At 39.3% G+C, this 13,894-nt stretch overlaps 1 protein-coding gene across 3 annotated transcripts in view; it reads right to left on the reverse strand.

Moving 5' to 3' along the window:
• Positions 1-13,894, reverse strand: part of Trhde (thyrotropin releasing hormone degrading enzyme) — a 415,327-nt gene that overhangs the window by 387,755 nt on the left and 13,678 nt on the right. For 2 of the 3 annotated variants that reach the window (XM_021175200.3, XM_085843167.1), the window contains exon 2: positions 13,313-13,586. In XM_021175200.3, the coding sequence (XP_021030859.1) occupies positions 13,313-13,586 (274 nt within the window). The remainder of the gene's footprint in view (positions 1-13,312; positions 13,587-13,894) is intronic. The other variant, XM_085843166.1, reaches the window with a different exon arrangement.

The following is a 13,894-nucleotide window of genomic DNA, read 5'->3' on the forward strand; positions in this document are numbered from 1 at the left end:
GTTACATTTCTCATCATTACCATGACAAAATTCGAGATGGATGAACTTAGAGGACAGGTTATTCCGAAGATTTAGTCTACACTTGCTTGATTCTATACACCTAGGTAAAATGCCACGGTGGTTGGAATGTGTATAGCAGGGTCTCCTTCATGGCCCCCTAGACCATGCTCCCAATGACATAATTCCTCCAAATGAGCCCGGTGGCCCACCTCCTACTTACCTATCATATTATGAACCTATTAAAGCATCAATCTATTTGCTATGTCAAAACACTCGTGATCTATTTAGATCTGTAAATCCAGACCCACAATAGGTGTGCATTGCTTATTACCTCTTAGGTATTTGTGAAACTAATAAAGTTAATAAGATTAACCATTTTGGGGATTAATAATGGTTGATGCTCCAAACCAACAAACTAAGTATTAAACAAAAATATACTTAGAATGACACCTTGTAGCTAATAAGTAATAAATAAACTTTACCTGTATTAAAATACCTTGTTCTATAAGACACATTTTCCCCTTCCTAAATAATGTTCTGTCATTTTTTTTTTTTGGCCAAGAAGCTCTCCTGAGATCTGCCTGCTCTATTGGGTGCTAATCAAAACCAAGTATCTCATGAAAAGATTGCATGCTAAGATCCTCAGATGGTGTGCCTAGGAAGACTTTAATTGGTATCTGTTCTCTGGATCCTCGAAGGATTCCTTCCTAAGACTTGATAGTTTAATTCTTCATTTGTGTGAGCTTCTCCCAGTTCTACCATTGAATTTCTCACCTGCCTAACTTTGCTTGAGTTGCTTTCAAATATGGATCATGCTTCCCTAAAGAAAACCCAAGGTTCTTCCCTTTCCTCAAAATCCCACCTCTCGCAAAGAAATCTCTTTAATTACCTTCTACTCACTCATTCCCTCCCATCCCTGAAAGTCAATAATATCAGAACTATTATCCATCCTCTTGTGGATACTATCTCCTATTCTTCTTGGATATCTGCCTTCCCACTGATTTACCCCGCCTTATGCAACAGTGCATTGTACCTTTATATTCAGATGGATCAAGCTGAACCTTCAAGGGAAGAGGGAGATGTTAAAAGTACTAATAGTACTGTCTGTCCTCAGTCACTGCCACCTACCATGTTTCTTGACTCTTTATCAGACCAGATGGCTTTATCTCTTTTGAAATTCTGCCTTGTACCTTCCAATGTGTAGCAGCGTGATTATCCGCAGTAGGCTAATAAACCTCCTGTTAAAGAGAAGGCTGTGTGCTGCCCACCAAAGACAGTAAATAATAAACAATCAGAAACATTCACAGCCCTACATCTGTGTGAACTTCTCAGGTATTTGCACAGACTGTTGTTTTCTCTTTGATCTCCTTAATTAGGACAGTTTTTTTTAATATAGCCCTTCAATATTAAGCATAGCAGCGTTATATGTCTTTGAAGTAAGTAAAAATGGTTTTAAGAGACATATGCCCCAGTATAGGGGAATGCCGGGGCCAAGGGGTGGAAGTAGGTTGGGGAGCAGGGTGTGGGGAGGGTATAGGGACATTTGGGATGGATTTGAAATGTAAATGAAGAAAATATCTAATAATTTTTTTTAAAAAAAGAGACATGGTAAAACAATCTTCAGAGCCATGTGAAAATTACATACAGATAGTGTTTGGTTTCCTACAGTCACCATTTCCTCCCCCAAATTAGGCCTAATCCAGAAACAGCAGCATAGAATAGACCTCGTGAGGTTTCTTCCACCATCTGGTTTGATAAGGAAGCCGAACATTAGTAGGTGGCAGTGGCTAAGTACAAATGGTACTATTAGTACTTTTGCTATCTCCTCCTCCCATTCTGAATATTGAGCGTGATCCGTCGGAGTGCAAAGGCCTTCTAGGATTCTTCAGAAGATAATATTTCAATTTCATAGCTATATGTCCAATTCCCAGAAACATTAATGTATCTTAACCATATATTGTGGTATTTCCGAATTTTAACACTATTCCTCTAAGAATCATTTAGGACTGAGTGACAACAACCTTAAAATATGATTGCTTTTCTTTTTTTCATGTCCTTTGTAACCTAATCACAGTCATTATGACAGTTAATTGTGGTTGTCAACTTGACCCACCTAGGAGGAGGGAAGCACTTTTGAAAAATGACCTCTATCAGATTTTTCTGTTGTCATATCTGTTGGGTGTATTATTGGTGGCTGACTGATGTAGCAGGGCCCAGCCCACTGTAGGTGGTACCATCCCTGGGCATATGGTACCTAGGATATATCAGAATGATAGTGAATGTGAGCTTCAGAGTAAGGCAGTAGGCTGGATTCCTCTCTGATTTCTATTCCAAGCTGCTGTCTTGACTTCCCATGGCTTCCTTTAATGTTAGACTGTAAGACAAAGAAACACTTTCTTCCTCAGGTTGGTCTTGGTCAGATTTTATCATAGCAACAGAAAGTAAACCAGATGGGATAGAGAGATGGCTCAGTGGTTAAAAGCACTGGCTGCTCTTCCAGAGGTCCCGAGTTCAATTCCCAGCAACCACATGGTGGCTCACAACCATCTGTGATGGGATCCAAGGCCCTCTTCTGGTGTGTCTGAAAACAGCTACAGTGTACTCACATACATAAAATAAATAAATTAGAAAGAAAGAAGGAAAGAAAGAAAGAGAGAGAGAGAGAGAGAAAGAGAGAAAGAGAGAGAGAGAGAGAAGGGAGGGAGGGAGGGAGGAAGGAAGGAAGGAAGGAAGGAAGGAAGGAAGGAAGGAAGGAAGGAAGGAAGGAAGGAAGGAAGGAAGGAAGGAAGGGAAAGAGGAAGAAGGAAAACCAGAACATTGTCCAGAGATGATTGTTCCAAGAAACAGAGTTTGACTCTTATTCGTACCAGCAAAGATCTAAACAACTTATTCTTTATCTGTATGTAGCCAATTAAATTTTTGAAAAATTGAGCAGGTTTTCCCTAAACAAACAAAAAATGGATCATAGTCAACAAATAACAACAAGAAGAGTGAGACTCTTTGGGTAATAGTGATAAAACATTGATTCTCCTCATATCTCTAGAGAAAGCACCCAGGAGGAAATGAAGCCTACCTAAGTTCCGTCCCTTTAATGTCTCCCTCAACTAAAAGATAAAATCAAAGTTCCTTAGCAAAACATATAAATCCTTCATGGTCTGGCTCCTAAATAAATGAATAAATGCCCATTCTCACTTCTCATCCCACCTTCCTCAGTACAGTACAACACTGTCTTCCTCAGATCATAAAGGCTTGACCAAAACAGCCCTTCGAGTAAATGTCCTAAATAGCTAGCAAAAAGAATAACTCAAAAATAATAAGTCACTCATAGTGGAACTAAGTAGCAAAGGGAAGGACTTTTGTATCATTAGGTTATATAAAATTAGTTTAGTCCCAGTTTTCCAGGACCCAATCTAAGAGATAAGGTGCAGTCATTCAAAATATTTCCAGGGATGCAACCAGAACCCTCTCCCATCTCTCTACAGAGATAGAAACATACCTGGCTAAGTACCAGCCAGCCCAAAACACATACAATATCAAGTATGACTCTGCTGCAACAGTGAACGCTGGATGCCACCCAAAGTGTCTGTGCAGAGGGTTAGTGTGTCTTTTTGCTTGGCCGTCCCTTGGTTTCTACTTAATATATAGATTCCAAAACCTCGGGGCATTTGATAAATAGTGGCTTGTATAACAAAACCCATTAGCATCTATCACTGAATCTATCATCAGCCCAAGCCATTCACCAGGGAATAGAGATTTGCTGAGGCACACTCCATTACACTACGATCCACTGGAAACCTTGGGGCTGGAGAGTCTAAAACCTCTCCATTAACTAGATTTGGCCGGTATGCTCTTCCTTCTCTGTTATTATTAACACAATCCTCCAGCCTATTGCTCTGCCTGCCATGTAGATACATCTGATTTTTCAACGGTGCTCATTCTTTAAGCAAAACTCTGGTCTACTTCATGTTTCTTTTCCAGGTATAATGGAAATTGTGCAAAAATAAATAAATAAATATAATTGTCTTCTTTTAAGTTAGCATGCAAGATAATTTATGTCATTGTGTCATTTATACAGACTTTGCTCTTACCCAGTCCCTTAGCCCTCTCTCCTCCAGATGCCCCTTAACTCCTCTTGCTCTCACCTTTCTTCCACATAATATCCCTCCTTCTGCCTTTACACCTCATGCATTTATCTTCTCTATCTTCCATCTTTACCTTAAGTCTTTTCTCCCTTTGCCATGCTTCCCTTTCTAGTTTTATAACACACACACACACACACACACTACTTACACACACACAAACATACACACACAAACACACACACTATAGAATGCTTATATGAGGAACATGGTAACTGTCTTTCTCAGCCTGGCTTATGATACTTAACCTACTAATTTCCAATTTTATGCATTATCATTCAAATGTCAAGATTTCACTTTTTATATTTAAGTAAAATTCCACTATGTATATTCTTTATCCATTCATACGTTGGTAAACATCTAGGCTCGTTCCATTTCCTATGTATTGTGACTAGTGTATCAATATGTATGAATCTGCACACATTTCTGTGATAAGGCCTGAAATCTTTCAGGTACACACCCTGGAGTTGTGCAGCTGGGTCATATGGTAGTGCTATTTTTTAGCTTTGTGAGGAACCACCATGCTGAGAGTCCATTTCCATCAGCTGTGAATAGTGTCCCTCCTTGCTCGTATTTGTTGTTTGTTTTCTTGGTGACAGCAACTTTCACTGGAGTGAGATGGAATCTCCAAGTAGTTCTCTGTGCATGTGTATGCATTGCATCTATTTTTTCACTGTAGATTTATCCCTTAATAAAAGTGACTGGCCCTGCTTCAGTTATACTAATGAAATGTTTAGAAGGTCATCAGCACTACCTTCTTAGTCAAAGTCATAACCTAGCTATATAACCTGCTCATACTGTTGCACACCTGACTGGGTTACCCAAACCTGAATCAGCAATCTCTCTCATCTAGGAAAAGTGATCTATATGTCATAGTGCCAAGATAAACTTGCATGTGATGTCACATCACCCAGTCAGTCCAAGCTCACCCAGTTACCTCTGAGCTCTCACTGGCTGACCAGCAATACTTTGATTTAGCTTTGCTAATCAAGAAAACAGTGATTAGTGGCTTTCTGCGTGTGATGATCCACCTCATCCCTTTTACCTCATACCTCATAAGTTTCTCTAGAACTCAGAGTCAGGAATGTCTCCCCATGCTTTTGGTTGACATTTCCTTGCAGAGCTCCCAGTCGGTGACACACCTGTCTTTCATCATTTACTCTTTAAATTTCAATATTTATAAGAATTATTCCTTGTGAGTTTTCAGATCCCATATGTTAACTTAATAAAAAAAGGTTTTGGAAACCCTTGATATTGTGATGTCTCTCAAGAAATCCATTATTTAGATGCGTAGTAGATGCCATTTTGTTTGCAAAACAGGAACTGCTGATCCCACAAGGGTCAGTAAAAATACCATCTAGAAAAGCAACGCAGGCAGCGAGATAATACAGACGGACAGCAGAACATTGCCTATAAGAATGGACAGCAGAACAATGCCTATAAGACGTGAGCAAACAAAGTATTCTTGGAGGAGGATCAACTCTCCTGGCGTAGGCAGGAAGCATTGCCTTAGGTTCCTAATAGGCTGTAGTTCAGCTCCTTTGTTACTATTACTTCTTTCTTTCTCTGTGGGCCATTAGTACATTTGTAACGCAATCAAACTAGAATGTCTAATGACAACAGGGCTCCTAGAACTATAATTCTTTAAATCAACTACAGTTATGCTTAGTCTACACATAACATGAAATCCAATTTTGTTTTCACCAGAAAACTACACAGAATGTCAATCCTCACATTTGAAGTGCACAGACAGAATCCTGTCAGTAATATTGGAAGCATCAGAAAGGTGCATTATTTGAATATGCATATCCATTCATAGATGTAGATACGGTGTTAGTCTTAAAAGGGTCCTTCAAATTCTATGACACGACTCCCATTGAAAGACACTATGTGTTACTTCCCCCTAGAAAATGAGCCAAATGACTCTTATCTCACATAACTAACAAAACCAACACTGTTCAGATTCTTAGAATGAGTCAGAAAGAGCATTCAGCCCATCTTGCAAGGAGGGAAGAAGGTAAAGAAGACAGTAGTGAACGTGATCAATGAAATCATTAATCATAGAGCAAATTGATCATGCAACCTCTTGAGAAAGCTAGAATCACAGTTAACTAGTCCACCAGTCTGAGACCATCTGCTACAGTGTCTTCAGGCTCTCGTGTCGTAGAGAAATGAACGGTGAATGGCCCATATGTGAGCTCTAACTTGACATTCCATATGACAGTCAACATTAAGTAGAGATACTTAGTAAAGACACTCTCACTCTGACCTCAGATCTTAAGACATACCCAGGAAACGAGCCAAACCCTCAGGCGCTGTGAAACAGAGCTAAGTCATTATGGGCTCGGTATTTTTTTAAACTCTTGACTCACAGAATCCATGAGCATAATTGTTTTACCGCTAACTCTTAGAACGATGTCTAGCTCAGTGGTACTAACTTGAACCAATGTTGGAAGTAAAACCTTTTCACAAAGAAAGTATAGCAACATGAAGCATTTTGGGGGGGAATGGAGTGTGTGCCACATTTGGAAAACCCTTGGACATGGGAGGGGTAGACAGAAGCCTGTGGACTTTAGAGACATGGTTGGCAAGTACTCAAAAGATAATATGGTGAGTGTTATTAAAAGCAGAATAAGAAGCTGGGGAAATAGTTCACTGGGTAAAATGGTTTCTATGATAACATGAAAACCTTAATTCAGATCTGCAATAACCATATAAAAGCCAGGTATTATACATGTCTGGTTTGCAGAGACAGGTATATCCCAAGGGCTCAGTGGCCAAACATCCTAGGTAAGATGATAATCTCCAGGTACAATGAGGTTGCCTGTCTGCAAAAATAAGGAACAATAGAGGAAAATACTCAGCAATGTGTGCCCCCCATCTGCGCATATTGGTGAGCAAACCTGCACATGCACACACACACACACACATGCATATACCATACAGAAATAAAAATAACCACAATAAAAGAAGGCTTTTGTTATCTACTACAAGAAATGATTGCCACTTGGTTATCTTAAGTATCAAGAAAAATATGGAAAACAATGACAGAATTAAATTTTTTTTAGCAAAAGAGATTTCAGGAAAAAAAAAAACATGTGAATGCAGCACCTGATTTTTCTCACTAGTTGTAAGTTTTATAAAAAGCTACTAGTTGTAAGCTTAAGAATAAACTGTCTAATCTTAACCAAAATTTTCAAGTATAAAAGAGTTAAGATTCTCTATATTTGAAATTTAAACACTTTCTTCCCTTTTTTAGCCTCATTAGATGGAAGATTATCAAAGAACAGTTTCAAGAAAATAATAATAATATAGATCACCATCATGAAACACAGCCTGAGGCTGAAAGCAAGAGCCACTGTTCTCTAAACCCTGAGATCCTCTTGAAGTGGTACCCCAAGGCTTTTTCAAAAGATAACTGTCTTTACAAAAATTATAAAGGCATGTCTCATGAAGTCCCTGTGTTAAATAATGAGTATATGAAAACCTTTATTCCACAAAGCCTCAACACAGAAATGGTTTATCTTAAAGGCATCTATGGGTTTAGTCTTGTCTGAGAGAATGGATATAGCTTGATTGATTAAAATCCAATAATGATTTTCGTAAGTATACTTGCTTAGCAGTAAAGTGACAGAGCCTGTGAAATCCAGCTTTGCCCATATAAAAATGGAGCTGAGGTTATCCTATTGTAGATACAAGCTATTCTGTATTTGGAAAAGAATTTCTTCAAAGGCAAATTAAAAGCCCAAAGGATTGTGTCAAATGCCAAGAAAACAACTCACAGGGAACAGCACTGAGCCATAGCTGAAGAATTGGCAAGACTGACCAGCTGGATTTCAGACTTGCTACAGGCCATTGACTACTGGGTTTTCATGTTATTTTCTATTCTGCCATACAAATGGCTATTACCATCATGCTCTAACCTTATACTGCCTGTGGGTTGCGGAATATGGAAGAAGAATAAATTACTTGGTTTTCTTTGAAACAGGTCTTCAGAGTGAGAGGGGATATGCCCAAGAAACCAATCTGAGTGATCTTGTCTACACCCAGATCTAAGCCAGCTTTTAAGACTATGGATCTCCAATATAAGCATGATGCTATTAACAGGATGATGTCCATTAGAGAGCATATATTCTGTATGAACTAGATGTAAAAAAAATCGTGAACAGAGAGTAGATTGTTAATTTTAAAACAAGACCAATTTTTTTTTTATATTCAAGAGCTGGCAGGTATGCATGACTCTGTTGAGCCTAGACTACTATCATTAGTAACTAATTCATGAAAAACACTGTGCACAGCAATAATAAAGTTTGATATCATAAACAGAACCATACAGTTTTCACATAGCTATTTAGGGGATTTACTTTCGATGTTTTTGTCTTGGATAATTTTGTGTCAACTGTGATACGGGCTAGATTCATCTGAGAGGAAGACTGGGCTATAGCAAAGCAGGTAGAGTATTTTCTTGATTTGTTATTGATATGGAGGAATTTGGCCATTGATAAGATGGTAGTACTGCCTGGGATGGTGGTCCTGGGTTGTATAAGAAAGCAGGGTGAGCAAATAGGGGGAGGTAGCCAGTAAGTCACAGTCCTCCATGTCCTCTGCTTGAATTCTTGCACATGGGTTCCTGTCCAATGTGAGTTGGCTTCCCTCAAAAGACTATGACTCTGGATACATAATCCAAATAAACCCTTTCCTTCCCAAGTTGCTTTGGTCATGGTACCCCATTAGAACAATAGAAGCCCTAACTAAAACAGTGTCCTAAACGACCATGTAAGAAATTAAATCCCCCTGATGCCGCCATATTTTTAAGCAAGTCTGAGCCATGAAGACATCCCACACAAGTGTCATGGCCCACAGCTCCAGCTGTTGTCTCGGGAGACAAATACTAAACCTCCAAACAAATACCAGTCCAGGTGAATCTGAGCCTGGCTATAAGAGGCCAGTCATCATGATGCTCTATCTGAGAGCCAGAAAATATTGAGCAGAGACAAGTTGCCCACATTGTGTGCTTTGGCTCCAAACCATGGAAGCTTAATAAAATGGTCATATTAGGGAGATCTATCTGAGAGTAGTAGCTTGTTTTGCTAATACGGGAATGAAAACAGCACAGTAAGGGAAGAAGTTATACACTTTCAGTTCCCAAACGAGAAAACTAGAAAAGGGAAATTTTAAGTAATGTACTAAGGTCATGGAGAAGCAAAGCAAGAATTCAGGAATAGATACATCTGATGATAAAACCCCATCTGTAGTCATACTACTACACTAATTTCCACACAGACTTCCTACCTCTGTATCTTCTCCTGATAATATTTCCCCAACTGAGCACAGTATGCACATAACATCTTCTTCCCTAAGACCAAGTCATCTTTCAGGGTCTTACTCCACTCTCCATGAGATACATCCCAATACTGCAATTGGTGGCAATTTCTCTGTCTTCTAATGGGCTTGGGCTTGTTATCCTCCTATTGGGCAATTAATGAATACTAGTGGTACTAATTCATATTGGTGACTGTGTTGTTCTCCTTAGGTGCAGTGCCTGAATTGTGCTCCCAGATTAAGGCTGAAATTTAATTGTATGCAGAACTACAGCAGGTAACATGCAACTGTGAGACAGACTGAGCATGAAAGAACCAAGCTGGTCTGGAGGATGTTGCTGTGAGAAGTAAATGGCAAATAGAAGTTAACTGCTCATCATCTGACTTCGGCATAAATCACCACCTTACACGTTACCCACGTGTGAATGGCAATGTTTCTCATTAGAACGCAAGATCCCTAGAAGCAGCTAAGTTTTTGCTACCTTCTGCAGGGTGAACACAGTGTACAACAGTATCTGATAACCGGTCCATAAATGCCTGTTGAAGGACTAGTTGAATGATCAAGTACTTCAGAATACAGATATGAGTTAAATGATACACGATCTTTCGATTCTTCAAGAGAAGCCAGAAGTTATTTTATGTGCAGTCTCTGGACTTGAAAACATTAACAAAATTATTTAGAAAAAAAAAAAAACATTATTTAGAAAAAAATGGTCAGCTGTTTTAGGAATGGATAAATACGATGCAGATTACGATTAAATATCTAATTTGCATTAGCAACCCCTGTACAAGGGGGACTCTTAGATTCATCTTTGTAATGATTTCTAACAGTGTTGTGTAAAGCTTAGGCAGTTGTCAGTGCAGATAACGATGGTGACGAGGGTGGTTCTAGCACTCGCCTCCAGGGCACTGTGAGATTCAGCTCTTTGTTATTTTTTTTTAATCGGCCTTCATTTTTTTTTTTGATTTTTTTTATTAGGTATTTTCCTAGTTTACATTTCCAATGCTATCCCAAAAGTCCCCCATACCCATCCCCCCCAATCCCCTACCCACCCATTCCCCCTTTTTGGCCCTGGCGTTCCCCTGTACTGGGGCATATAAAGTTTGCAAGTCCAATGGGCCTCTCTTTCCAGTGATGGCTGACTAGGCCATCTTTTGATACATATGCAGCTAGAGACAAGAGCTCCGGGGTACTGGTTAGTCCATATTGTTGTTCCACCTATAGGGTTGCAGTTCCCTTTAGCTCCTTGGATACTTTCTCTAGCTCCTCCATTGGGGGCTGTGTGACCCATCCAATAGCTGACTGTGAGCATCCACTTCTGTGTTTGCTAGGCCCCCGGCATAGTCTCACAAGAGACAGCTATATCTGGGTCCTTCTGCTTCCCGAGTTCCTTCTTCGCAGCTCAAACAAAACTGCTGCAGCTTCTGAGCTGAAACGATCACCTGGACCTCACCCAACCATCCCACAGTCAAGACTCTAAAGCGAATTCTCTTCTCATTCCAGCTGCTAAGGGTTGAGAAAAGTCATTGCCATTCACCCCCAGTAATAAAGGGGAAAGTCAGTGAGAAGGAAACAGATTGGATTTCAAAGGGGTGACAGGAAAAGAGAATGGAGTTTCAAACTGCATTTCCACAGTTGATAAACAAGGGCTCCCTATGGCCATTCTGCTTCCCGTTTTTACTGATTATGGTATTTTTAGATTATACAGTCCTGAAGTTTTCTTTCAGCTGACCTTTCAGTCTTCTATGCCTCCATGTTTTGTCTCTTCCACATTGAAATCACTAGGTAGAGATGTTAAAATGTTTACTGATAACTCAGAGATCCTTAAGAAGAAAAAGTCACATCTAAAAAATCTAGAGTGGTTTTACAAACAGGTTGTAGCACCAAGCATAAGTACGTAGGGTTGATGATACTCTTAAGGTCCTCTAAAGAAAATATCCTAGGCAGAAGTATTTCTAGGGCACTTTCCGCTAGCTGAGCCACTGAGAGTCAGTCATCAAGTTTTGAAGACACAAAAGGAAATGAGATGTCTTCATGTTTCTTTTCTGTGTATGGTCCAATGAGTACAGCCTTGAAATGTCCGTACCAGAAATCAAGAAGCATCAGAAGAATTCAACATTTCAAATTATTATAAGCCCAGAAGACTAAAATGCCAGCTAGGCCTCTACACTCAACATTAAGGGTATTATTTTAATGATTACACAGATGAATTCACTCTGTAGTTTTTCTATAATGGCATTAATTTTGTATGCAAGCAGATTTTATTTTTTAAGCAGGCTCCACAGTGATTTAAATTAAAAGGAACAGTGCGAAAAAAAATTCTGCAGCCAAAACTGTTTCTCAAAACGCAGGTTATTATAGAGCTATGAATCCCTACAGATTAAACACACAACTTTCTATTCACTTATTGTATTATATTCAAGGAAAATGCAATATAGCTATGTGGTGGAGAAGACCAGAAGATAAATTCTCTCAAAGACATGAAGGTAAAATGGTAAAAGACACATTCCCTGGATACAGGAGAGAAAGCCTAAACCTTAAGGACAAACTAGGAGATTTGACATGAGGGCTTTTTACCATGGAAAGGTGACTTACTCTATCTAAACCCCAGCTACTCATGTGGAAAATGGAGAACTGTAATGCTTTTGTAATTAATGTGAAATTTAAAATAAATGCATAGTTATTGTGAAAGAAATTGAAATGAGAAAGGAATTGCTCACTCCGCATGCTTAGTCTAACATGGCACAACACAGTAGGAAAGTGCCTAGAACATACTGATGTCACTAAGGAGGGAAGCAAGGTAGGCCACTAGATCTTTGTCATACATTTGATGCAGACAATACCTGCAGTACCTCACATTACCTAAGAAGAGTACATGAAATAATTATACAATGTAGACTAATAGCTATGCTATAAAGTTGCTTGGATTTTAAAGTAACTAGGTATTATAACCAAATATAAGCATATACAATGTGGTGGTTTGAATGAAAATGGTCCCTATAGGCTCACAGGAAGCAGCACTATTAGGAGGTGCGGTCTTGTTGGAGGAAGTGTGTCACAGAGGATGGGCTTGAGATTTCAGATGCTCAAGCCCTGCCCAGTGTCACTACCTGCTGCCTATTGATCCAGATGTAGAACTCTTGGCTCCTTCTCCAGCACCAGGTCTGCCTGAGTGCTGCCTGCTTTCTGCCAAGACAATAATGGACTCAACCTCTGTGACTTAAGCTGGCCCCAACTAAACATTTTCCTTACTAAGAGTTGCCATAATCATGCTGTCTCTTCACAACAATAGAACCCCTAACTAAGATGTATATTAACTGTACAATAATTTTCACGGAAAGCACAAATGCAAAGTGGGTTCCCAATGGAGAAGGCAAGGAAGTGAGACCAAGGATTTCTGTTCAGTGTCTTAAATTCTATTATATATGGTTTTCTTTCTCTTCAGATACGGCTACTAAAGAATATGGAATTCATTGTATCATTTCTTACATTTTCTATATATTTGAAAAAAATCTAAAATTGAAAGAAGCAACAAGAATCAATTTTCTTGAAAAGGCAAGAATTGCTCTAAGTATACCCAGGCCTGGGGTGGAGATGAAAGAAAGAAAAAAAAAACATGGCGCATGAAAGCAGGGGATAAAGATGGTTGGAGGAATCGAAAATAGAGTGTAGCAAGGTGGGAAAATAGTTCCTGTTTAACTTGGAAACAAGGATTACATTTAACCTGCAATAGCTAAAGACTTTGGCTTGTCAGGTGTGAGGACCCTACAAGAGATGCCTGTTATCCTAGAAATCATGTTACTTTACAGGGTGTACATCATCCAAAGCATCATTAGGCTGAAAATACTTACTACAACCCCACTCTTGGTGGTAGTTTCTCTGTATGTGAAGTTGCAAATCGCCCAGGCTAAATAATATGTGGACATGAGAGGGGTCTGTGAAAAGTGATCTGTTACCCAACCATCTTCCTCAAACACAGACGTTTCCACGGGCATGTTGGATAGAGACAAGTAGGTTGCTTGATGTTTGATGCTGATTTTGAAAGTGGCCTTGTAGATTGGTTCATCGAAACACGGAAATGCCTTCCTGGCATGTGTAGGTGAAAACTGAGTAACACCAAGGAATCTGGAAGAAAGAAAGAGAGGGAGAAATGACATGGCAATTACATATACTGCTTCCATTCAAGAAGTGGTCCCACCCCATTGCATACCTCAGATAGAATATTTTGAGAATCTAAAAATACACACTTTTCTGAATGGCCCCTTCATTCTCCAATAACATAAAAATGTATAATATACTGCCCTGAAAATAAAAGATCTTCAGGGAAGTTTTTGTCTCGATTAAAGTAAACTCGATAAACCCAGAGCAGTACTTGTTAGATGAAACACTACACTCTACAGAGAAACAACTCACAGGCACACTGGCAAACATTG

The sequence above is a fragment of the Mus caroli genome, unplaced genomic scaffold (genome assembly GCF_978045245.1).
Source record: "Mus caroli unplaced genomic scaffold, Mus_caroli_1 scaffold_9, whole genome shotgun sequence".
Lineage (NCBI taxonomy): Eukaryota > Metazoa > Chordata > Mammalia > Rodentia > Muridae > Mus > Mus caroli.